The 27,495-nt window shown below is 45.1% G+C and overlaps 1 protein-coding gene across 7 annotated transcripts in view; it reads right to left on the bottom strand.

Annotated features, from left to right (window-relative positions):
• The window catches only part of LOC120908415, a 119,687-nt gene that overhangs the window by 26,311 nt on the left and 65,881 nt on the right, over positions 1 to 27,495 (bottom strand). For 3 of the 7 annotated variants that reach the window (XR_005741137.1, XR_005741134.1, XR_005741135.1), the window contains exon 3: positions 15,908 to 16,083. The exons of 1 other annotated variant lie outside the window; for it this stretch is intronic. Coding sequence is in view for 2 of the 6 variants with exons in the window: in XM_040319378.1 (XP_040175312.1) it covers positions 16,068 to 16,083 (16 nt within the window). In the remaining 4 variants the exon portion in view is untranslated. The remainder of the gene's footprint in view (positions 1 to 15,907; positions 16,084 to 27,495) is intronic. 3 more of the 7 variants (XR_005741136.1, XM_040319378.1, XM_040319377.1) reach the window with 1 other exon arrangement.

Raw genomic sequence — 27,495 nt, 5'->3', positions numbered from 1 at the left:
CTTTCACTCATTTCAAACGACTCCGTTGACGATGGCGGGCCGATGCCGTCACTCGTCTCAATCAACTACACCCTGAGGGCACTCGTTTAGCTGTATGAAGCAGACGCAAAAACAAAACAAAAGTATTGAAACATTCACAAATTTGCCCCGTTGCACGATTTTCGTGCCGGAGCGCATTGTCAACTCTCGTCGCTGGACGTGTTTCGTGTGGCGCGTGGCTTGCATGATGGGCTGCCCGGCCCCATCGGTTCGTGACTTTATACCACCCGACACCGTTTGCTGGCGGGGGCCAGGCAGCCCCAATGGTTGGTCTAATTTCAAGCCAGGTTAGCCGGGTGGTTGAACCAAAAATAACGACTCCACCACCTCCAGCTTGTTCTCCGGGCAGGAGTCGCTGCGAGACCGATCACGCTGCCAAATGTCACCGGTACGTCCTTGGGTGCTGCAGCACGCCAGTCCCATGGAACTGGGAAGGACCCGTCCTTGACCCGATACAAAGTCAACGCTGAACGTCAACACATCCTGCGCCGTGTTACGGCCTGGAAAGGGTTTGCTCGTGTTCTCTCTCTCTCGCTCTCTATCTCTATCTTTCTTTCTCTTTCTCGCACTCCAACTGTCCCTCGTTTTATAGGTTATTTTTGTCGGTAGCCCGGCACGAGCTCGCTCCAATTTGCTGCTAGCAGCTGGAAAGCTCTGCACCGTCCGAAACAGAAACGGATTGGGCTTGGTTTTAGGAGCTGCAAACGATGACGATGTGCTTATTTGCTGCAGCCGGTCTCTCCTGATGCGGGTCAGTGGCTTTGGAGCTACGGTCTACGGCAGCTATCTGAGTCGGTTCGGGGTTTTGGACCAGCAGCATGTAGTAAGTAGAATAAATACGATCTAAAAGCATTGCTGTTACACTTTCTGTACTGTGGAAGATTGCTTTGATCGTTGAGGTAATTGCTTTACTACGACAGCTACCAGCACAGACAAAAAGCGTTATATTCAGTACGCTTTTGAACACGAGCCTCTAATTAAAATAAAGAAACCGTTTTACTGGTGGCAAGCGATGCTATTAACAGAGAGTTGCTTTACATGAGCTACCTTGAAACGTTACATCAACAAACCGATCGCGTCTGTTGATGTAATAATATTTGTTTATTTACCCTTCAAGTCTTAAGGGAACGCAAAATCATTCCATTTATTGCAAGGTTTATGTGCAATGCGTTGCAGCTACTCCATGTGTGTAAATCAAAAGCCAAAACATCAGTTTGACGCCATCAAGTGCTACAATTAAACGCACGTGAATGCTCTTCCACACGCTCGAAACACCCGAAGACATTCCATCGACTTTCTCCCTCCATGCGACCCCATCAAACACTGGCCCAAATGACCGTTATTTGTTTAAATAACCCGTACCCGTGCTTCCATTTGTTTAAACCAACGTTGACCGGCAATGGCCATGCATAAAGATTGCAATCTTATGTCAAACGCCCACATTGTCCATATAGCTCCGCTTCAACTGCAACCCAGTTCCAAAAAAAAACTCTCCTAACCGACCGTTTCTTTCGTTCGGGGTGGGTAGTGGCTAAATAAATCATTCATTCACTCAGGCTGCATTTACCCGCTGCACCGCGGGAAAAGTTCGGCTTTTGCTTGAAAGAAAACCAAACCGCCAAACCGCCTTCCTCTTCGCCATCGTTTTCTTAATCATCACAAAGCATCTTAAGTGGTGGTCCGGTGCCCCGGCGATAATGTGACCGCACTTGAAAATTTTGCCCGCTGTGCACTTGGGCCCGTTCGCTGGGGAACCTGCAGCACGACCGCACGACGTCGCAGCCGTCAATCAGATTTTGCTCCCGCGGCGAAGATTCCCGCTCGTTCGTAGTTTCTTGGCTCGGCTTGCCCTCTGCGTGTTGGTTTGGTTGTGTGTGTCCCAAATCTGTCGCTGTGTATTCGTGTATGTATGCGTTGGTGTGTGTGTGCACATGCGTTTCCAGACCGTTTACTTATTGTTCGCAAAATGACACCCCCGGGAGGTATGGGCGGCCGTAGCCGCTCCCCCTCTTCCCATGAGGGTGGTAATCGGGGGGCCAGTCTGGCAAAAATTGTTCGCCCCGATCGTTATGAACGGTGCACGGTGCGCTCGCCGATGCGGCCCATCGGAGGTTTCGGAGAAGCACGTGTGCGGAAATGGTAGGAAACGGTACGCGGCTTCCGTAATGAAGCGATTATAGTGTGCTGCCCTGCTACCCTGTGTGTGTGTGTGTCTTTGAGACGCTTGGCCACGAGGTGTGAGATGCGGGAGAGAATCGTTTGTTGTTTTTTTTTAGTTCGCCCTTGCTTGTTGTGCCTGCTCCATCGCCGCGTTTCGTTGTTTGCTCGAACGGGCCCATGGGGTAGGAGGATTGGATTTATTTTTACGAGCCTATAACTGGCGGCAATTTGCTTTAATGGCGCCCGCCTCAACCCCCGCTTATTGACAGCGGCGTGTGATGCCTTATCGCAACCGATACCATTAACGGGCTCTGTTTGTGCAACAGACCTGTCGGAAATTGCGATAAGATTTTTTAAACTTTAAGAAGAATTTAGATTGTTAAACTAATTCCTGAGGCAAAACAAAGTTCATCAAACCCAAAAATCTTTGGAAGTTGTAGACCGTGTTGTATTATGGCTGACAAAAACCATACCTCTCTCTTAATTCATGCAGATCAAAGAGAAGGCTGTTGTAACTGTAGAGCACACGCACATATATAACTCAGCGCTTGTTAAAAAAAACTACCACCACACGCTTGCTAAGCGGCATACTGATACCAATCAGCGTATGAATGCAATTCAACCGAAGCGCTCACGATGCAGTTTCATTTGAATGAACTTTCCAGAAATATTGAATGGAGCTAGCGATGCATAATTCCAAGCTGCACAGCGAATTGATCAACAGCATGCTGTCCAGCACCGGGATGCATAACACCCCGTCCGGTGATGTCAGCCGGGGAATGGCACATAAAGCTCCACTACTGGTGATAAATGTGTTCAACATGTGGCCGAACAGTCTAACTCAGGGATGAACAACCTTTTCCGAATGCTTTACCATCGTCCACAACTAGCATGACGTGAAATTTTATCTAAAATAAAAAATATATCGGTAGATATTAGGTTTTTGTTATCATCTAAAATTTGGGAATGATGGCAATCTTCTGTGTAGGTTATTTTTGAGGAAATGTTCTATATTTTTCACAATTTTCCCAAAAATACTCCAGGCAAAGTTTGCATCAAATTGACATAAGTTGAGCCCTATTTTGCTTTATTAGGTTATTTACATACATCATCACTAAAATTTACAAAAAAGAAGTTGTTCATAAATGTTACTCATCCCTGATGTAAAACAACATACATATTGGATTCCGATGTACCGGGGTGCACGAGATGACAAGTGACACCCGGCCAAAGCAACTTAGATTAGGGCAGCAGATGTGAACCACGTACGCAAATTTTTCGCTCAATCCCATCGGGAACAGGTGCAAGTGTATGGAAATTGTATGAACACGTTTCTCACTCGAAAAAAGCTGTCAGTTTCATCGTGGACCAACAAATGATTGCATTTGTGTAATCCCCTCCCGTTCGCCGAATGACATTCACGACATCCATACCGCCATTGAGGCAAATGAGTATCGAATTCGTTATATGGTTTGAATGATTAATCTTGTATGTTGTTTGGCTCTCAAAAAACCACGTCACTACACTTCAAAAGCTTACATTGGAAACAAACATCAGAATATTTTAAAAAAAACAGCATTCAGCCTATTCAACGTCCTACTTCTAGTTTTGAACAACTGTGTTGTAAGTTTTGTTTTGTTTTGCCTTTTTTTTTCAACAGTTTTGTTTTACTTTGGTATGAATGGTTATCACAAATATTTATTAGAATTTAAAGAAAATTAAACAAAGTGTCCCCCGGTACTCGAGTGATCATCGGCGTATTCGCTTCCCGTACTGCATAACATTATCAGTAACCCGAGGCACGTTTCGTTGTGCTCACTACTGCGGCGCACTCGGTGAAGAGCGAAAGAGAACGAGAACAATATATATCGTGTACTTGCACTTACATTGCAACAGTGAATGCAGTTTGTGCGTCCCGCACACTTGCACGCAGCGATTTTAAATGCGATGCAGCATCCGCCCCATAGTTCGCGCTCGTTCCAATGCAAAACGAATCACCACTATGGGCAGTTCCGGGGGATGTAAAAGACGGGAGTTTAACATTTTATCATTCCGAAAGCCCTTCATCCTTTACCAAACCCTACGGCTCCATCGTCTCCACCCATGCACCGGGAATGGCGTTAAGCAGTGGCGGCTGTTACCCGCAACGGGCGATAATACGGAAGAAAATTATTTATAGCAAAACGGTATGCAGCCATAAGCAAGATTTGATGCGCACTCGGCAAGTGTCACGCTGACACAGTCATGCCCGACCGAACAGCGGATTATCTGCAGACCGGTAACCATATTTGCAATGCAAATTTGCGATTTTATGCGCCGATAATAAAGCGCCACGAATTAATCGTTATCATCGTTCGCTGCTATGGGCTCGCTTAAATGGAATGATTTTTAAAATTTATTTATTCATTCATTATTTTACTTACTTGTTTTCCACATAGCAATCGTCTGATGAAAAGGTCAAGAAATGTCACCACCATTGGTGGAGGTGGGTTGAATTAAACGTAAATTTGATTCAAACCCCACACTTTTGAAAGTAAACAAAAACAAGTAACGAAACAATAGATTTGAAGGAACCAAGTATACAACATCAAACATGAACGTTTTTTGTTATTTACGAAGACGAGAAACAAAAGGGTTTCAAAACAAAAAGGAAGAAAGGGTTTAAGATCTCAAGCATCGCGATCAACACAACCAAGTTCTTGCTATAACCTTTCTAACTAGCAGTTTTCAACTGGAATCCAATTGTTATTGGACAAATACTTTTAAATATAGCGATTAAAAGTCCAGCACGATATGAAAACAATCTCCAGCCTGCATAATGCACTTCACGCCATCTTCACGATAGACTCTCATCAACATTACCCTTTCCATTGCACCCAGCGGTACGTGCGAACGGATGAGGGTGAATACAGAAATTTGCATGTTGAACAAATCGTGCCCCCAACAATCGGCAGACCGCATGTCGCACGTTCGCCCTCACGCTTTGTCGACGCCGCGGCAAAGTTCAAGGCTTCCGCTAAGCTCGCGCGCGTTTGGCATCCGGGGGGCCTACGACGTCCCCACCGCCGTTCGTACCGAATGGTGTGTCACCATTAATTCTACACCAGCTCCCCCTACCAACCCCAAACCATCCGCTCACCCCTAATCTATGATCGATCGGTCAATTCGCACTCGCTTAATTGGCGATCGTTTCCTTCGCTCTCGGCGATCAATCGCCGGATGACATTTCAAGCGGACGCTCGTTGAAACTGATATTTGCGCCGGGGTGCGTCGTGCGCTGTGCCGTGAGATGCCTTTAAATTCGCTCATCAGCTCATTCATGGCGATGCGTCGTCTCAACAAAACAAGCGTAAGTATACCCCCTATGTATATTCGTTCTCGCTATCGTTCGGAGAGCGAGTTCGCTTCAGTTCAGCTAGGCGTGAACTTCCAAATTGATAGTACAAATTGACAGCTGGACATCAAGTGGGTTCACCGCGTTCGCGTGTCAATCGCCATAAAGACCGGCGAGGTGTTGAATGAATTTAATTCAGCTTCTGCCTTCGCTGGTGGATTGCGCTCCGGAAGCATTTAGCTGTCGCCGTTCACCATACCAGCGCGGGCCAGTGCACACGAATGAAGCCCGGGATAGAAGCGTGTCAAGAGCAGGTCGACTGGACGGGGCTGTATGGGACTTTAATTCGCTGCGGAACGCGTTGATTGGGCGTAATTAAGTTAAGGCATGGATTCGACTCATTGCCATCGTGTCGCAAGTACGCGAGAAGGAATTGATCGATACGCACGCAATGTCAATGATTATATCAGTACGAGAATACGAGAAAAGAAAGAAACCCGTCTCGTTAACTAACAAAAACTGCTACAAAAGATCTGCCATTCATCGGACGAATAATATCATTCTGCATTGGTTGCAAAGAAAAAAAACTGAATTTCCTTTTGAATTTTAGATCTTTCAAAGTTAAGAAAATTAAGATAATGTTATACAAATGAGACGCTGCTAAACAATAACATTCACACGAAGTTGTGATAGAACTCTACCATCGCCATTTCAATCTGAACTTGGCTTTTAATGTATCGTTCAAACGATTGTTCCCCGTTTAAAGAAAAACATTACAACACGATACAACAAGATACCATTCATGGGGACGCTATCGGGACAGATGCTTTTAACCATGTCACCATATATCGCTGAGTGATGGATAGAATAAATCAATGATTGACTCAACGAACGATTGATCAACCCAACGGTTGATTGATGGAAAGCTGCTGAATTGAACTGGAGTACATTCAGCACCCCTTTCTGCATGAGATGTACTGTCGGCTGCGCCCTGTTCCGATGTAGCACACATTCCAAGAACCCAGATTACATGTTCTTTTTTCACGAACTACGACGCGAAACTTCTATGTAAAATTTGCTTTTCATTCGTCTGAACATAGATAAGCATTTACAGTGTGCACAGAACGGCGTACGTAGAGAATAAAAGACTCCATCATCACGGGTGAAAGCTTCATGTGAATGACACGCATTCAAGTCCCGATAGAGCTTGGTTTCCAATTTCAAATACAAAGACGGAACAGTATCGAGGCGAAGTTTTCAAGCAAACTGGCAGTACTACACATCACAGTACAGCCGGTTGTGAAGACATCCAGCAACAACCAGTAGGTAGAGGTGCATAGAGGTTAGCGATTTTAATTAAAATGCATCACCTGTTCAAGAAAGACGCTCGCTGCAAATCACCACTAGGCACGACCATTGAACAGAACGGAGAATGCATTTGAATAAATTGCAATAGCAACAAAATCCCTCTCCATGTATCCAACATGCACCGTCCATCCGTCTTTGTCAATCGCATTAGATGCGATTAATTAAGCTCGTGATGCATCAACGCCATGCGGAGGAAGCGAAAGAGAGCAGATTTGCAGGAATGCAAGAAAATGGTTTCCATCTTACGATCTAATGCAGCCGAGAATTATCGGGCAATGTATACTCCTAAGCCTTACATTAGCAAACCGTTCCATATAGTGCAATCAACTGCACGAACAGTGCAGCAGCCTACACACCGGCTAAACACCGACAAACAACGCCATCCAATGCCAACAATGTATCACAAATTAGCTTTCCGTGAAGTACAAAAGCGGCACGACACGAAAAAAACGCAAAACAATTCAGATGGCTCACACTCAACACATCACTCAGGGAAGAAGCAAGGGCTGCACGTCTCCAGTCTGGAACCAATGCCTAGAAGCACACAAACCATCCCCCTACCACACACACATACACAACTGATAGATTGTACACTGTAGCACAGCGACCACACATGGCTCTATTATTGTTTATTTGCACAGCAACTCACTGCCACCGGATGGGTGGCACTACTCAGCGTCGCGCAAGGCACGTTTGCTGTAAAGAGTGCTTCACAATGATTGTCATACCCATGCACTCCCAAACTGCCTCGTTCAATCTGTGCAGTTACTGTGTGTTACGAGGGAAAATCTGCCTCACTGGCACCGTTTTTTTTTTTACGGTCATCAGCTGGAACTCAGAGCGATGGTAATGCGTGTGGCTTCATGGTGACTGGACAGGGCGATGTTTATATTATTATTTTCGTTTTTTTGTTTATTGTTGCACTCTTTATGCAGCAACTTCATACCTTTATCAGTAGTGGTGGCGCAAAACAGCCACCATTCTCTGCCCCGCCCGTTGCATATCTAAATCTCAAAGTACGTTACCAGCACGTGTAACAACGGATCCATTGCGCAGTGTTAGTCACTCGTGTTTGAGGCTGTTTTTTGCTTTGTTTAGGGCAAACGTTACGTTTTTGTCACGCCGTTTGCGTTACAATACACGACACTGCATATTCGATATTTTCCGCCACTGTTTACCACCTGCTGCGTACTTCACACGAGCTTGCTTGGGGTGTTGTTTTTTAACATACTCTCTTCTGTGATCCGCGCGTGTCGAGCGCTGCCGGGCATTTTCAATGATACCAATTTCAACCTTATGACACCTTGAAAGCAATAGTTGAAGAGGCGAATAAAACGTAATGGATGATATTGTTTCATAATTGGTTGCTCACACGCTTCAGGGCTTCTTTATAATTGTATTTTTACCAGATATTTCTTTTTATATACTCAACGAATATACAAAGCCTGTAGATGCAGCCAAGCAATGGTTTTTCATGAGCCACGTTTGAGTGTTTTCGCTCTTTTAATTGGTGCTTTGATTTTTTTTTCTAAAGACAAGAAATGTGTAATTTGATTTAAGCATTATGGGCGAAGCGGTTCCTTCTGGTTAAAAAAATAATGGGATTTGTGTGTTTTATTCAGCTGCAACACTCGATGGCTTTAATCCAATGAGAAACGGTATTTTCTTATGTCATCCACTATCAACCTAAGTTTGACGTCAGCGAATCATGCTAGCACGATGTAAAGGATTTTCCACATTTTATTATCCTTACCAAGAGCTTGGCAATAATGGGTTTGAAGAGTTTAAAGATTATGACTATCGTAAACGATCCCTGCCTGAAAACGTCTAATGTTGCACAGGTTAGCTGGCCGGATTTTCACTTCCATTCTCATATCCTCTTCTCGAGCGATGAAAAAAAAGAATGAAACCAAGTGCGCAAAGAGTACGCCTTGTTCCAGCGACTTTCCTTCGCAAATCCACCCAAACGCTTCATGTTTCACTTGCAACTATCAACTGCTTTAGCAGCCTTCACTCATAGAACACGGAAAGTAAGCAGACAAAAGCAGAGAAAAACAGAACGATGGCAGGAAACTGCTTCAGCAAAAAAAAAATGACCACAAATCCACCGGTGCTGCCATCGCACCGAAGAAAAGTGAGTCAGAAAGTGTAAAGCTTTCGGTAATCTCCCGACGTGCTGCCCGGTCTCGGTTGTCGAGCGTGTCGGCTGCCCTTCCGGATTCCGATGACGAAATGATGGCCGAACAGCCGCGGCTGTTGATGTGTTTATGGGATGTAGGGTTTGTCCCTGATAATCCGGCGAACCAGTGGGTGGCAGCCCAGTGTACAGCAACAAAACATCCGGTTTAGGTTAGACTAACCGTCACACCAGCGACGCGGTGAAGGTCTGACAGAATGCGTACGCGAAAGATTCTTGGCCCAAAAACACACACGTTTTCACAGCCACAAACACACGATAGTCATGTCGTTCGCAGTTTCGAAAGATGTTTTGGTAGCAGTAGGGAGGAAAAAAACACCCATCACCGAGCCACCAACAGTACACGCGTAATGCTCTGGTGGGTGTACGCTTCAGCCAGCGAGATTTGTCAAGCAACGACCGAGCGGGACTCAGAATTAAGCAATTTTGCATGTTTTAACGGCAAGAACATTCTCCGTTCAAATAGTACACTTTGTGCGCGATTGTCTGTGTGTGTGTGAGAAGATGTGTGCCGAAAGAACGAACCGGGTTGGCTGTTAAGAACAGATTTGTTTTCCTTACCGTTTGCTTGAAGCACTTCAGGCACAGAACTTTTACCATGACAAAACGGCAACCTTGACTGCGGAGCTGCCGAGGGTAGTTTTGTTAGCTTTTCTCGGGACCTTGTTTCTTGTCTGTTTACTTTGGTTTCACAAGACTGGAATATTTGTCACCAATTTAACGAACAAAGCTTTCCGCAGCATGTCTAAGTTTGATTTGCACTGAAGCCTCCTGTCCCATTTGCTGGCTGCGCAAAAGCAACCCTCCCACAGAGCTGACGCAAGGACTGTGTATGTCTTTGACTCGGGGCCCATTTTATTCACTGCAAAGTTTTTCGGTTCTGTCAAAAAGCTAACGATTAGGTCGTGTTGTGGAACTTGAGGCTACAGAGCAACGTTTTTCTTCTGTTGGCAGACAAAAACATTTCCATTCTATTACGCAGGTTGAGGTTTGTTTGGTACGATTTCACAAAACGGAAAACTTACTTCAAAAGCTAGATTGAAGTGTAAAAAACTGCTTTCACATTTTTATTAGTTTTGCGTAAACTATTTTTTCCATTTTTGTTTGTAATACTGTTTCCATATTGATTGCCATTTTGTTTCATTAGTAACTTGATCACATTTAACCATTCTAGGGTTTTTTTTAGTTTATTTGCCACCAGAGGCTACAACAAGCACCAAATCACTTGGAAATGAAATGCAAACAAATCAATTTAGACTAATTGAACTATGGTCGTGCACACGATGTTGACAAATAGATACAAGTTTTAAACCTTCCATGTAAATGATTACGTCAGAGCATAATGTTTTTTGTTTGGCTGAGATGATTCATTCTTTATTTTTTGTTTGTTTTCATAAACATGCCAAGATAAAGCCAACCTAACTTCTATGGCGCTCTGCTGCAACCGTCAATCGTCCAGAAATAGTAGTTCCGCAAAACTTTTCCACAACCTTCACAGAAGTCCACTCATCAGAGCTTTACGACCTCAAACCACCAGCCGAACAGGGAAAACGCAAAAAACGCCCTTGTATACCCGAACCTGCCAGAGTAAACAGTGGTCCAATCAAACGGCTCTACACGTAGTTGCCCCGACCACCACCGCCACCAGCGTCCCGTGTAACGGTAGAAGAAATTGACTTAACTCTGCCCTGACTTACGCGTTCGCTCGCCGAAAGGCATGATGTTACCAATAAATCTTCATTATTTGTACCAAACAGCCACTGTATGCCACCGGGCACTGATTACATCTGAAGCTGTTTTGATTTGTTTTTATTGCTACGGGCGCATGTGTTACGCAAGCGGGCGTTCCGTGACCCTTTGATGCCAGGCTTCACATGGGTGCCAGGTTCAATGGCGTACGAAGTGGCCGAAACGGTGAAATCACCTAACCGGGTGACCTTACCAGTGGTTATGGATGTGGTATGGCAACGAAATCGGACGATAAAGGTGCTATGGTTCCTGTCGCACACATATTTGATCGGAAATGGAAGCTATTTTTTTTTGTGGCCGCATTGCCATAGGAGTTGAAGTTGTGCGGGCAGCCAAGTCAGCAAACGCATGACAGCAGGAAATGGTCAACTCATTAATACGTGACCAACGGTTGTACAAGGAGCGTTTAGTGGTGAACAAATCGATATTGGCTGATATTGTAACTAATTAGAGTGTGCGGTGTGTGGTGCCCGCTGGAGGAACCGTTTCCGGGTCATAAAAGTGTCGGCAGAGTATTTTTACCCACGTGACCTTTTTGCCCGAAAAACACATCCGTTCAACCACATCCTGCAATAGGAAGCGTTTAATCAATCTCGCAACGGAATTGGCGTTCCCAAATTCACTAAAAAGAAAGTGTTTGAGTACTTTCGATAGCAACAACTACAATTAATGGTTTTTACAAATTTTAAGCTCATCAAACAATTTTCGCTACCAACAGTTATTGTTACAGCTAAAACTAGCCCAAACAATGTGTTAATCCCCCAACATTCACCATCCATAATTCTCACTTGTACCGCGTTGTTGCCGACGTTTTACGTAAAAGCTTTTCTTTGTATTACTGCGCTCCACTCGCACCCCCACACACACACACATATATACCAAAACAGTCCAAAAATGCCCGACCATTTCGACAGATGGTCCAGAGTTTGGAGAGGCCCGGCGTTGTCCCTAACTTTCGCTTCTCATGCGATACTCCAATCATCAAAAAATTCATAAACGGCAAAAGCCACGAAACCGGGCACCCAAAAGCTGAGCTGCCGCTGCCCACTGCTGTTAAATCAAGAAGCAAAACTTTTGCCATCGTGCTCCCATTTCAAGTGTGACCGTCCGTCCCTACTGCAAACCGCTTGCATAACACGCCTCAGCACCAACCATCCACAAAGCCTGCCCAATCTGAGCCTGCGTGGCGACGAGCTACTTAATTAATTTGAAATAAAAATACAAACACAACCACAGCCCCCGAGTGGCGGCAAAGCGAGAAGAGCCGTACACTTTGCTAGCCGCCCCAAAAGTTCACAGTCGCAGTCCCAAGGCCGTTCGTTGTCGTATTCCCGCTGGAGGGGGCGGGGATGGGGTAAGCCCGGCCTTGCCGTCAACGCCCGCATCGGGCCAGGGATTTCCCTCGAAAGCAAGCGCCTTGGCGATTTTCACCGTCGGTATTATTGTCGTTGTTAGGTTATGATTTCCTCCCTTCTTTTCACACCCGCCCAAGGCAAGGCGTCCTTGAAGTTCGTTGTTTGTCGAATGTTAACATCGGCCGGTGGGTAAATGTTAGCCCACTGGGTGGAAGGCAATGGGAAAAATTGTCCTTCGACGAGCATTTTCTCACCCACCATCGGTTTTATTTCCCTCCAGTTTCCATGCTCTGTTCCGTGTTCCTCCATCGACTACGAGCGTCGCCGAGGAGTTGTCTTCCTTTGCGGCGGAAATTTGAATAAGGCACTTAAATTAACGTCTAGGCGGAAAATTTACATCGGTCTTTGGGTATTCAGCTTTTCTAGTACATTTCATTTTACTTTGAATTTCAACATTTTTCGCAGCAAAGCTTATGAAACGGAACATTCAAAGTATTACTCGTTTGCAGTGCTTGCTGTCTTTTACCATATCTTGCATAGGTTAAAAACAATTAAAATCTGTTCCACTTCAAAATGTTTTCCAAGGTGCAAATATATTCACTGGTTTTCGCAGTATTTGAAAATCTCAACTACAAAAACTAAACTCGTTCCGATGTTTACGTAAATGAACCATTGCCGGTTCTATGATGCATAACCTGTATACTTGTTTTAATATCCTCTATCCTACTCACCAAACAGATATCGAAACAGCCCCAAACAGTTCCCCAACTTCGAGTCATTTCAAGCACCAACAACTGCATGGCGCTCATGAGAAGATTGGAAGGCTTTATATTGCTAACCGCTGCAAAATTGCATCCAATCTGTTCGCTCGAGTTCAAAGCTATTTCTGAGCAACGCACAAACAGCATGATGAGCGAAACGAATGGTAAGCATGGGGTTTCGCGGATTGCATTCCGACGACGACCTCTACCTAAGCTCTGCAAATCCTCCAAAATCATCACAATCCTTGTGAGGTTTGACGGTTTCCCACGCTATTCGATTGCTCGGATGCAAATTCTACGGGTAAAACTGCAACGAACGGGGCAAAGGCAAATCGATCAACATTCGTAGCTCGTCGTACTCGGGGCAAATTTTGCCTCCATGCAGGCACTGTACCTTATTGCTATCGAACAGAATGCCTCGGTACGCGTACGAGAAACTAAATGCCCCTTCGGTGGAACAGGCACAAGTGGTTTATATTTCAACTTTCCGGTCCCGTTCTGACATGGTCGGATCGCCCCGAGACGAGTGTGACCAACCGATGCAAGATCATATAGCAAAATTTATAAAATGTCACTATACACTAACATCGTTTTCACATTAGTTTTTGTGATGCCGGAGCGCTCGGACCGTATGGAGCTTCATTAGGTACACAGTACGAGCACGTCGGGATTTAAACTGCTGTGGGTAAACTTTATTAAGTTATGGCTTTCCATTATTGACCAGCACCGTCACTGCTAAAAGCATCGATTATCTAAATGGCTACTATCAGTGATGGTAGCAACTGGTCCATAAAAAAGCGATCGAACGCTGGTAATGGTAGTGTATGACTTTCAAACCGTTCCCGTTCCCCATCCATCATTAGTGTTGAGCATTACAATCTTCTGTCGAAACGATCCATAAAAGCGACACAATGGTCTTTGTTTCCTCAGACAATCTCCACTTCATGTAATTGAATTAAGCGGACGGGCAAACAGGATAGCACACAATCGGGATATTTGATGCAATAGTCCGGGACCTTCGGCTCTGACCGGTTTCTTTTTCTATTTAGCCATTTTTTTTATCGAACAGCACAGTTAGATTTTCCAACATCGAGTGGACGCGGTAGCCAGAGATCAAACGCTACCCAAACCGTAGTCAGTTTTTTTTTTCATACAAATTTCAAAGCCGAAAGGGATGGGGATGGGGATGGAGATGTTAGCGTTCGCTCGATATGTCCACTTGAAACTTGATGTTTTGGATCGCGTTGCCTCAGTCGACAGCAGTCTGCTCAACGACCGGATATCGGGAAAGGACACCTTCATAAGAGGCGAATCCTCTCGGCTTCCCATTAGCTGGGTTGGGTTGCCGGGTACCGTCATCGAATCTGTCAACGCCTGGAGAAATGAAGAAGGATCGTTACCGTCTGATACCTGCCTGCCGAACGAAATTGCCAAAGAACCGGCCGGAAGCGAGTGGTAAGAGCGCCCCTAACCCTCGAACCGTTTACCGTACCCCTCACCACCTTGATGCCGCTCGTCTCATGGTCGACTCCATTGGTTTCAAATTCCACGAAGGACAGAGAGTGCTGGGATGAGGAGTTCGAACAGCCTTGTACCCGGATGTTGAGACGATACTGGCCGGAGGCGATGGTTGCAAATCATTAAGTGGATTATTGTTTTACATGCTTGTCCCCGAACACGGCGGCTGTTGGATCGGTTTCTTCGGATTCGGTCGGTCCCCACTCTTAAGCATTTGGTGGGTAGCACACACCATTGCGCTGTCAGCCAATCGAGTGACAAACTTCTTGCAAGAGGTGGTACGTTTCTGAAGCAAAAGAAACTGCAGGAAGCGCTCTAAGCGGAATTTGCGGGCGGAGATTCGCTGTTAGGCCATTTTCCGGCTAAAAGGGTAAAATAACACCAACGCACAAGACTATTTGTCATCCTCAAAGGAAATTGGCCTCCTCGAAACGGAAACTATTGAATTAAGTAGACGGGAATTTGTAATAGAGCTGCTTATACCTGGACATGTTAAGCCGAAAAGCTCATGTCATAGGTGCTAAATGGTACGCTCTGTAATGAGCGATTATTGCGCACAGGTTGCTCGGATAAAGGGAAATCAGTCATATTATGCGTCGTAATGTGAGCATGACTTTAACACATTTATGTCAGGAACAATGCTCATACCATATTTTCATCGTCAATTCCTTACAAACGCACCAAGTCGCTGCACACGTTAATGACGCTAAAGTATAACTTTTCACACCATAGTAATAAAACCTGTTCGTTTCTTTTGCTTTGTCCCATCATACGTGGCTTAAAACATTTTATTAGCCGCACATGCATCCACGTCACATCGATGCCCAATTTAATCGACTTTCATTTCATCACATGGTACACACGACTCCTCTTCCCAACCGGTTTGCTGTGGTCGCAAGCAACGGATAATTACACGCAACGACACTTTCATGGCACATTAATTTAAGCGACAAAGTATCCGCTCATTAATGGTCCGCCTCCGCATCACACCATCGGCCGTTGCACCAATACGTCGTACCCCAATTCACTCACGTGCTGCAGTCATACAGGGCAGGTTTTTCAATCCCGTCAAGGCAGCCGTGGGGAGAGGACCGTGAGCGAGCGGACGTAGGACGAAATGCAACCAAAAAGGCCATGAAAAACAATCACCACCGACCACATATTGCTAGCGAGGGATTGTTTACATCGCTTAAATCGGCTTGTGCAGTTGAAGATTACTAATTTGGTTTGGCTTGCACGCGTTACGCCCCCGTGCACAGTGTAACGTTCGCTCACATTCACATGCAAAACAAAAGAACAAAAAATGATAACACACAAACACGCCTATCATTCTACTGGGGTATTGAAGCAAAAATGAACGCCGCGAGCAGTTACACGTAAATGAAATATAATGATGGTTTGCCATTACAAGCTTTAATATGCTTACCGAAAGTTACACAGTGCGGAAAACAATGTTTCGCATTAATCAGTTCGCATCGTTTTTAAGCACATAATGGATGCCCCGGCAGCGTTTGTTTGCACAAGTTATTTCTTTTGTGTGTTTAAAACGATTATTTGTTGCTGTAGAGTAAGCAAGCAGTACGTACCATTTGCAAGTGCAATCTGTAAAAAAGTAAAGCAGATATTTAATCAGTAAAATGCAAATATTGTTGAAATAATTTATAAAAAGCTACATTTTCGTGTGTGCACTTAGCATGTTGAGTTGATTTAGTCAATTTTGTATTCATTCCTTCTATTTTGCTGTGTTATTAAAAAAACATATTGTTATAATTTCAACTGCTCAAAGTACTTCAATCTTTTATTTTATTCTCTTTAATATCTCTGCAACCGTATGAAACAAAATAAAAATAAATATTATAAAGACAGTTCTGTTCACAGTCTGAAGGACAACCTGCAAATCTTTCTCGCATTTGCTAGACATTCCGAATGGATCAGAATGGATGAGCTTATTATGTACAAATTGTTACCACAGCTACAACGCTCTCAATATATGATAACCATTTTTAGGGCACCAAAATACATCAAAAGCGTCAAATTAAGCTCCTTTGGACAATTGAAACGACCAGCGACTGCCTTCAATCAAATCGCTACCCTCCCGAACGATGGCATCGTTCTAGGTAAATGTCTCCTCAATCATACAAATGATTTCTAGCCCGAAGTGTCAAAACCATCGTTCGCTGTAACGACATCAATTTGCTACATAATAGTACCACAATCACCACCCTCCACACCACGCAACAATCGAGTACGACACGACCCTATTCTCAGACGACCTTTCAGCTTCCATTCTGCCTGTTACTCCCTCTGGCCGGACGATTCTTCTGGCTCATATTCTAATAATACAAACAAAAAACAGACAACGTTTACTGCTCCAATGCTTCTATGGTACGAAGGTGTACTTTATACGCGTTTGGACCGTTTCTAAATGCAGTTAAAGGTGGCCTCTTATGACCGATATCGGGTATACCTTCTCTTCTTTTCATTTAGCCCACGGCTTCGGTAGGCAGCGAACAATCTATGAGTTCAAAACAACCAAAACAAGTTCAATATTTGATGGACAAAACCAACAAATGAACTTCCACAGTTGAATGTTTTTTGTTTTGTTTTGTTTTTGTTAGTCAATTTAATCTGGGACGGCCTTCGGTTTAGCCTTGCAACGTTTTAAGGTGAGCGTTCTTCTAGGGATGTGGTTCGATGGTGTAAAACTTTTTCTCTGATTTCCCAGTGGAGTTATCCCGCTGTTGCTGTAGATATTTCGGGTCCTAATGGACGTACTCCATGCAAGGTGAGATTATTATAGAGCTACCAAAACATTTTTTTTCCGGTGGTTCTAGATTATGGAGACGCCTGGTCGTTCAAAATGTATTTTAATATAGCAGCATTTTTAATGCCAATAGCCTATATTGTTGTTTAGGATGCTCGAACATTAAAAAAAATGAATAATTTAAGATGAGCTACGGTCCAATTGTTACAATACAACACAATGGTAAACTTTTCATATTTTAAACACATATTTAGGCAACTTTGAATGAATAACCCCTATCAACCATGCCATTTAGGTTTCAATCCCCAACTCAAAGAAGCCCAATATTCCTTATGCTTAAGAAAACAATTAAATTTCCATCTCACATAACCGTCTGTCTTGCTAGCGCCTGATCGCAATCATTTTTCCTTACTGTTAGCATTATAATGAGATTATTTCTTGGCTTTGTGTGATTACCAACCCAGTTTCCGCAAACATAGTGGACAGCGAGAACAAGGACACATGCTCGCCATACTCCCGATACAACCACGGTAAAAGCCGATCAACAAGAGCAACGAGCAAAGAGTTTAGTGCCATGCTGACAATGACACAATTACTCTGAAATTACCTTCAATTGCATGCCACCAATTCCATCTCTTCCATGCATCGTCCAGCAGAGTTGCATCCTATCGATCGGTATTAATTATTCGACGCGGGTATGGTGGCTGTGAATTGAGGTCACATCTGCAACTAACACAACATGCTCGTTGGAAGAGGAGGTCGGATGCTGGTCACATAATGGGCCATCGCACGATATAATGAAAACTATTGCTCGGAGCTTTCATCGCGTGCCGGATCAAACACACCACTCACGAGCAATCGATATCCCACACGTTGTGGCAATGGCAAAAGTGGCAACACACTAACAACAGAGCGAAAGCATCAAATTTCACATTCAATTCGATCCGGTCAACCGTGCCTGTACTGAACGGTTGAGACGATTGATTTCATCGTTTGATTGATTTTCTAAAAGTGTAAACTTGCGTGTTGATTTCAATTGGTTCGTGGAAAGGAACAGCTTTCCGGTTGGTGATTAAATAAACACTGCAGGAGGCAACGCGGACGACGCTGGAAACAGCAGCAACGAAATTGCACATAAATTAGCCAGATGGATAATTAACACAGCCATCCAACCAGAAATGAGAAAAAAATCATTCCCGTTTGTCCCGGGCATTTAGCTGGATCGATTTTTTTTGTCCCTCCGGCCAGTATACAGATAACCCGAGCGGAGATTGATCCGTTTGGCAAGGGATGGCTTTTGCAGTGTATTTTTAGTTTTTTTCCCGAACAAGAACGATTTTTTGGCATTGAAATAATACGTAAAAACTCATTTCAAACGCGATTAAAAAATCAGCACCAAGTTAGTGAACCCATTGACTGACCGCATAGCACCTTCATCAACAATGCAGAGGTTTTTTTTGCTCAATACATGAAGAAAAAAGACTCTCCAAATCTTTTTTTTTTTAATGTTTGTAACACAACCCAAAAATCAAGTCAAAAAGTTCAGCAAAGCAAAAGCAAGGTCGGGCCAAAACCATCTCAGACCCTTAAATCCACAACAAAAAAACAATTCCCTACGACGCACCACCTCGGGGAGTATCTCGCTAGGTCGGAAGCACTAGAAGATAGATCGTCTAATGCTTTTGTTGTCCTTCTTCAGTTTTCGTGTTGTTTACCGGATGAAATAAAGAAAACGAACCGGCCTCTCTGTCTGCTACACTTTCTCCTCAGCTTTCAGTGCGAGCTGCCTTGCTGACGGATTTCATTGGTTTAATTAAAAGAGATTTTCCCATCGTGTACGCTGCTGCCGCTTGCCACTTCCATTGATGCTGCGGCCAGACGGTAGCCAGATAGACTTGCCCCGCTTCCACGCTTTATCGGGTACATACAGTTTTTGCTTCGTTTGTTTGTTTTCGTACGGATTTTAGTTCTATTCCACTCTCCGCACCACACACACACATTTGCAGATATACTAACAAAAAAACGCCACAGAAAAAAGGGGAAAGATTCTACTACAGCCCGCTTTATTTAGCCAGCAAAGCTGAAACATAAATAGAGTATTAAATTTGAAAAGCCAAAACCGGCGGTGATTAAAAGGAGGAGCAAAACAAAAAGGTTGAACGTAAATGGCCGCTGCTGAAAGTGGGAAGCTTCTTTTTGCCAAGCTAATAGCAAACTTTGATTGAGAGCGGTACTTTTTGCTTTGAATTATACCGCAGCGAAACAAGGAACGCAAAAAACTGTCTGAAACGTTGCTGCTGATGTGTACGTACAGTTTTATTTATCTTGTAAAACTATGTAAGTAAAGATATTGTTCTCATTGTTTACAGGTTTGGGTAATCCTCAAGAACTAAAACATCTTTGGACGATATCAACAACACATTTAAATTGACTATTTCTTTCTTTGTCCAATCTTAATCAACCAAGCTCAAAAGCATCCACACAAAAATGCATCAAATTACTTTGTCCAACACGATGGTCTTAATTTTTCATCGGCCGTCAAGGGCAAAAGCACTCTGGCAAAAGTATCCTAAGTTCTCACCGTCAAAATATGCTCCTAATCATTCTCCGGTAAACTCCTTCCAGCCCGTTTTCCCGTTATGCCTTGAGCCGGGACCATTGTGATTTATTGAAGAAACCCTTAAAAAAGAAACATTATTTCTAGAGGATTTACCACTTGCTGGTGAAACTCAAGAAGTTCGAAGAGCATTTAGATAAAGAATGCTGTTTAACGTAAAAAAACGCGCACACATAAACACAGATAAAATAAAAGAAAAGGGACGATTCAGTAAGAGAGCTTACAGAAATCCTGCCCTTTCAAGCGCAAAGTGGACAAGAGGGGAATGTCTCGGGACTGCTGCAAGAGGTTCTTAGCTTCACCATCAACGGCAAGTGGCAAGTGATCTTTCTTCTCAAGCACATCCTCTCCTTCACCCATCCTGCCCTTGCCGGATCGAGGAAAGGGTACAAATTCGTACCAGATTCCAATGTCAGTTCCGCCGGCTGACGTTTATTAATTGAAAAAGATGATGTTTCGTGGCGTGATTGATGGAAATCCATCATCTCACCCGCTGCTGGCCACTGAGCAGTGAACCCTTCTGCTCGTCCGCGATGCGGCGACAGCTCACCACGATGGCGAGCGACAAGGGCGGAGAAGGGTTAAGCAACGATTACAGTGTACGAAGATGCCAAACGGGCGAAATAGTAACACGATCTTCATCGCACGGTCTTTCCGGCCTTCCCGGTCAAGGACGCACAGAGGACAAGTTGGTTTCGCTCGCGGTTTTATTCTCGCCTTTTGAAACGGGATCGAACTGGCCCCCACCAGCTCGCTGGGACGGTGTGATGGACCGTGGAATCGCTAATTATGCCTTGCCTGCTTGTCCGGCCTCTTGTCTCCCCCCACCCTGAAAACCGTTCCTATTTGCAATTCAAACCGCGCCCGCCCGGTCACACGGGAAAATCCTCTTTGGGCGCGAGCGTGAGCTTATGCCGGACGGCGAATGGTTTTAATTAAAAATTGCCCACCTTTCGCGGGACAGATAGGAGGGGGTGGAGTTGAAGGTAACCATTATTTCGATTGAAGCGTACCGCACGTCACAAAATAGCGCCGTCAAGCGACTGGCGACACCTTGCCACATCATCACACCGCACTCGCCGTACAATTGGTAAGGATAAAGGGCATTCGCCCGCTACAGACACGAATGAAGCGGAAAAGGAAAAAAGAGGGATTCCCAAAATGCGCCACCTTGGTTAGCTGCCCTTTCCACTTTGCCCTACCATCAATGAGTAAAGCTGCGCCTACGGAAGGCGTCGCCTAGGAAGCAAAAAAGGCCGCACGAAAACAAAAGACCGTTCTTCGCGTGAATTTTGAGCGAGCGCAACCGCGTTAGATGATCCCGAACGCCGACTTTCATTAGCGAGAAGGAAATGAAATTTTTAAGGGATTTTTCTTTACAACATTACGCCTTGCGTTCCCGCTACCAAACGCGACGCGAAATATGCTGCATAATAATTAGATAGACGGAAATAGAAGTCAACGCAGCAAAAAAAAGAGGCTACAGCAGGGTTACAGCCTCATCAAAGCGCTGCTTACGACCAAGGGCAGAAAAGGGCAGAGGCTTGTATTTAAACACCCGGAGCGCTTCGTTCTGGCGCTCGGCTTCCGGTTGTAAAATAGCGTGGACTGCATTTATTAGCTTGTGGAATTAAGAGACTAGCCTCGCAATCCCCTAATGAGCACAAGAAAACATGATTAGCGTTGCTTCCATAAACAGGCTGAATCAATGGTCTAAAATGACACGTTAGTATCTGCAAGACAACGCAAACGATGCATTAAAACATTGTCAAATCGTTGGTACGTGAACACTGTTCTTTATGCCGCACACGCTAGCATGGAGGACAGTTTTATTTATGCTTTTATGCGCCAGCGACAACACAAAACATGTTACGGATCATGTGTTTTACCGTTTTTCTCATGAACCTTGCGTGAGCGATGTTTTATTTCGCTGTAAAAGTAGCATTTTCTCGCCCATTTTATCGCTCTGCACGGCGTAGTGTTGTCCCGACACTTGTTATGTGTTGTTCTAGTCCATTTCACTAATTTATCGGTGTTTCAGGCGTAAACAATATGTGGAATTCAAGTTTATTATAGCTTGTTACACATTTACACAATTCTCATTTCAACAGAATCCATCATGGCGATGAAAATGCAAAAAAAAAAGTTCTTGTATTTACTCGTGATCTCATCTTTGTAATTACCGCATCAAAAAGGTATATAATACGTCTAAATCACTCTGATGGACAAATGTATCACTGCTACACGAACAAAACTGACAAGTGTCGTGATTTTTAATCTAGAAAAAAAAAAACAAAAACATCATTCACTTCATACCCTCTCATTACTGAGCACTTTGCGATTAAACCTTAACCACCCAACACAATCATAAAATTGATCCAATAGATCGCATGGTCACCCCACCGGCATCAAGTACCATCCACTACATTAAAGCTACATTTGCTCGGCTTTCTTAAACCATATGGCGCCCACCCAATCTATTAAACATACAACATTGTAAAGTTTATTGAGGCAGACACCATTCGGCGTGTTCTGCGTTTTAAAGCCCAATCCATCAAACAAGCCGCACTTGAGCGCTCATGAGTGTGAATCTATTTGCGAAACGGTTGCTCACAGACTACACCGCCCGATTGGCCACAAACCAGACGCAATCGATCGGAGCAGCTTGGTAAACATCAACCTTACTTCAACTGCCAAATCGTTCGGGTGTTTTGTTTTGCTTTGAGTTTGTGTTATATCACTCAGCACTGAATGATGATGTCGTTCGGTTGTTTCGCTGACAGTGGGGTTAGAATTTATGACCGCTTTCATCATCGGCTGACCAAAAGAGTGGCATTAATTTATTGATACATTGTTTCCCGCAAACTGATGCTCGCGACACTGCTCAAGGTGATGATAAATCATTGACAGCTTCTTTGCCTTGCCGACGGGGCATCATCGCTGCCCAGAAATGGCACCACGCTTGCTACGGATGATTCCGTTTCCGTTTGCTGTGATTTAAATCGCATTTAGCCACACCCCGGATGCCTTTAAATCCTTTCCTTCAATTCTAGCCCATCTCGGGATGGTGTACCGGCCAGACCAACTCCCACTTGCTCCTCTCTCACTCCACTGTGTTGTTCTTACGCGAGCTATAAATCTCCATTCCATCAAGCGAACCCGTTGAGCAAAATGGCAAAACGTAACCGACCACGCCACTGCTGCTACGCTAATCGCTCTCGTCTTCCTGCTGCGGCCGCTTAAATCTAAATTGTACCAATTGCTATCCACTTCCAACCAGTCGCTCTGGCACGGCCCAAATTCGCACTCATTCGTACCTCCCGGCACCACCGGAGCTGACAGACGTACGCAGACGGACGCAGACGACGCGGTGCGCAAGTGTCGTGTCTCAGAGGTCGGCTCACGTCCACGTCCAGACGGGAAGGACATCCTCCCGTTCCCGGTGGTGTCGCTCTCCTATGTGGCATTTTGTTTGTGCTGAATCGCGGCCTGGGACCGTAACACCGGTAGGGACGCGCTTCAAATTAAGAGACGTTTAATGAGCTCCGACATGGGTGACACATTGTCGGGCTGCGAGACTTAAGTAATGTTTCCTGGCGCTTCAAATGAGCAGTGACGCTTACGGGCGCACACACAAGATATGTATTGTGTATGTATGGGTGTGTGTGTGTGTGTGTCTCAGCACGAAACGGTTTAGCGCGGGTCTGGCACGTTACGGAATGTTGCATAAGGCAATGATTAAGTGTAACCTTTCAAGACCAATTTCTCTAACAAACAAATTATTCTACAACCGACAGTGTCGCCGCAGTCACATTCATACCAAACATGGACGAATCCATTCGTCAGCAAAAGAGTAGCTGTAAGCGTGATGTAAGATTCGTTACATTTACAATGTCATGTTGCACAGTGAAGCATATAAATCCAGCGAGGAAAATCTACCCAAAATTGGCAAACACTTTTATTACCATTAAACCCGTTACTGTGACATGTTCCTTGGAACGGAATGTGACAGACGCGTTCTGCTAAATGTACACAAAATCATGCCGCGCCATGTATGTCACCCCGTCCGAATCATCTTCTTGATTTTTGTGTTTAGCTCCTTGCTGCTTGACGAAACAATTTTGACCGAGTTTACGTCAAAACACCCCCCTTGCGGCTTTTTTTCCGGTGTTACACGGCACAAAAATGCTACAATGTTGCCTGAGTTTTCGTGCAATTTAACTGCCCGCCAACCAACGCCACATTGATGCCTAACACACACCCACACATGCCTTAAATTGCAGAATTACTTTCACTCACTCTTGCCTGCATGGCACGGTAGTTATCTGCTTCTGCTCAGTGCTTAACTTTGTCACAGCAAAACCGTTCTGCGTTGATTGCGTTTTTGGCAGCATTCCAAGCGATTCGGCGTGTGCCGTCTTCTCTTCTTGTCGGGCAGAGAACGCGCGGAGAAAACAATCTCCGTTCACCGGCTAAACGGTTCCCGGTGCGATGCGAATCCGTCTCGTGGGCTCGTTGCGGTTTACAACAAAAAAAAAACACGCACATACGGCCCCGACGTGTGCACCTTTCGTAAGCGACCGCCGGGCCACAGAGCCGCAGAGTGACATCGGCAACATTGGTTGATGCCACCGGCAGGCTGCATGCGGAGCCAAAAAGACACCCGCTGGGTTGGCCAGCATTTTCGGAAAGGCACAACATTTTCGGATGAAATCATACCCCCTCGCCCCCTCGCCTGTGCAGCGTTACGGTCATTAATCAACTGCGGTATTAGGAGGTGGGGAGCGCTTTTACTTTGTTTCCGTTTTGTCACCGCATGCAAACGACATTCGTGTGCGGTGTATAAATTGTATCCTGCATCTCCACCCTGTGTCTAACGTTCCCTGCACGCGGTCCACTGTTCGTAAGCGAAGGAACGATCCGCCCACATCCAGCCGCTATTGACCGTACGAAGAATTAATGATATCTTAAGCACAAACAGCAGTGGGTAACGACCGGGTACCGGAGTTTCCCGCAAAACAACGCAATTTCATCAATCGTAAGACAAGACATACGGTATGTTTTTTGCATCTGACTGATCTCTTGTGTTTGTCGTATGCTGACTTTCTTAGCTCTGAAAGGGAGGAAATGAAAAGATCCACCACAAGACAACGCTGCGGAGATACTGTCTAGTGTCCCCCAGTCAGTCACGGCTGACACTGAGCCAGGCAAAAGAGTAGGATTACTATGCACCGTGCAACGGAAATGTAACTTTCTTCCTGCAACAGGTAAAATACATCTCGAGGGAGTGTAATGTTCCTGCAAATAGCATGAAATTGAATCTTGCGACGCTTGAGAACACCACGAACAATCAAAGTTTCGCACAAAGCCACTTGGCAATAGGATACAAAAACTTGTATTCGTGGTTCAAAAGAGTACCTGTTTCTTGAGAATCTTGTGACTCCTTCTGCAACAGGTACATTGATCCTTCGTTAGGCGCTCGTTTAACCGTTTGAAATAGTTTTCCTTTTTATTGTTCATAGCCTAGAAACGGACGACCCAGCCCGTAAAGTCTTTTTAGGCCGTCCACAAGGACAGAGGAGGCGTGGTAGGCCCAAATTGAGGTGGCAAGATGGCGTGGAGGCGTCCGCCATTAAGGCCGGGATAACGGACTGGCAGACAAAGGCGCGAGACCGTGAGCGGTTTCGGACACTCCTGAGGCAGGCCAAGACCGCAAAGCGGTTGTAGCGCCGGATAAGTAAGTAAGTAAGCCTAGAATATATGTCCGATGTTAACTAGTTTACAGAATTCTACAAATTGAAAAGCTTAATAAGAATATGGTTACGGTGAGCAACATTAATTATGCTAAAAAAACCCATCACCACCTTAAGTTCAAGCAAAAGAATTTACTCACTCAAACTAATGCCCCTCGGCACCGACCTATCTTGCCCAGCAAGATGGTATTCGTACTTGAGTGCTCCAGTTCTTCGCCGCCACGCTTTGGATGATGATTTTACAGCTTTTGAGCACCCGGTTGACTTAAGTTCTTTGGACCAAGTGGCCACTCAGGGAACGTCTCAGGAGCAAAGCTTTCATCCCCAACTCCAGCTCTTCGAAAGCAACCGGCACGAGAACTCGGTGCGTCAACAATCCATCCTGATGCACACGCGGCAGCAAGGTTGCAAAATTCTTCCAAACTTTCATCATCTCAAATGAGGGCTCGAGTGCACAGTGCAGGCCGGGGTAAACCCGGTGGAGTTTTCCCTCTCATCCGAAACTTTCGCTCCAGTGGCATTAGACGAAATTGAATACGAAGCCGTGGCGTACAAGTTTGTGCGAAAACTATCACCCGCAGCCCTCGTTGTGGACCGTGTGTCGCCCTTCGGATCGTTCGTTTCGTTCGCAGTCGGGCGTACGCAACGGGATGAAGTTTTCTAAACCCCACTCAAGTGCCTGGGTAATGCAGTTGTAGATTATGTCTGCAGCCGGCACGTTGCGTTCACCCTTTTTCCCTGTGTCAAATGCGTACGAGTTGGAATATTTGGGGAACTTTTAATCGCCCGTGCTGGGAAGCATTATTGAAACGTATCTTGTCATCGGTCGGGACCAGCAAGTCGGCATCATGCATTGCTGCCCCACTTGCTGGAACTAATGGATTTATTTAAGCTGCCTCTGGACGCACTCGATCAATTTACGGAGCAGCAAATCCGATTTGCCAGCTAGAGTTACTTTTAATCCGTTCTAAACAAGTTTTACTCTGTCACTATCCTGGCAGCTCCAACAGTGGAAGCTTCGGGAAAGCTATTTACATTATCGCTAGCACAGAAAGCTCTATAAAACCAGCAGTTGTTAAAGGATTGGTTTCATTTTGTCCTATCGACTGTAGTTTTTTATGAACTACTCAACCGCGATCGAAAAAGAAACGCCTTCTATTAAACGGGTAGGCATAAAAAATGCCCCACACGTATTTCCTGATAACTTGTGATTATCAGCGGACCCATCACCTAACATAAACCCGGACGTACGAACTAATTTGCTAATGAAATCGTAGGCCGGGCCATCGAGTAACCCTACCACGACCATCGTATTACGGTACGCCATTGATACCATTAAGCTCCAGACCAAGATTATTGGTCGGTTCTACAAATCGCCTAGGACGCCGTACCTAACGCCGGTCACCGAACAGTGACATTCGCAACTGGAACTGAGCCCTTGTTCTTGACAGGCGTTGAAAGAGAGCGTTGCAATCACGCCAATATCGTCAATCAAGCTCGTGAGAAGCAACATAATCACGATCGCATCTTTCACCGTCCCGGAATGACATCATCCAAGAGGAACGCTAGTCAACTGCCGCTCTTCTTACCATAGCGGTGACCGATTGCGATCGACTCGTTTCGCCACGACACGGCACACGGGGCAAGGTTCGAGCCGACCGTTGTGCAAAGGGTGCGCATCAATAAAGCATACCATCGTTATGGCTGTCGAGCGATCTTTCCGTTTTTTTCCCTCTCTCGAACCCGTACATCCAACAGACACCCTTGCATGAGCTCGTTCGACTTCCTAAACTGGCCCCGTGTGGCAACGATTCGTTGCGCTGCACATGCACTCGATTGCGGCCGATTGCGGTTTCGAGTGCCGGGAACGGACGATTGCT

The sequence above is a fragment of the Anopheles arabiensis genome, chromosome 2 (assembly GCF_016920715.1).
Source record: "Anopheles arabiensis isolate DONGOLA chromosome 2, AaraD3, whole genome shotgun sequence".
NCBI lineage: Eukaryota > Metazoa > Arthropoda > Insecta > Diptera > Culicidae > Anopheles > Anopheles arabiensis.
Note: the sequence above shows the minus strand (reverse complement) of the source record. Positions and strands in the feature narration are given on the sequence as shown.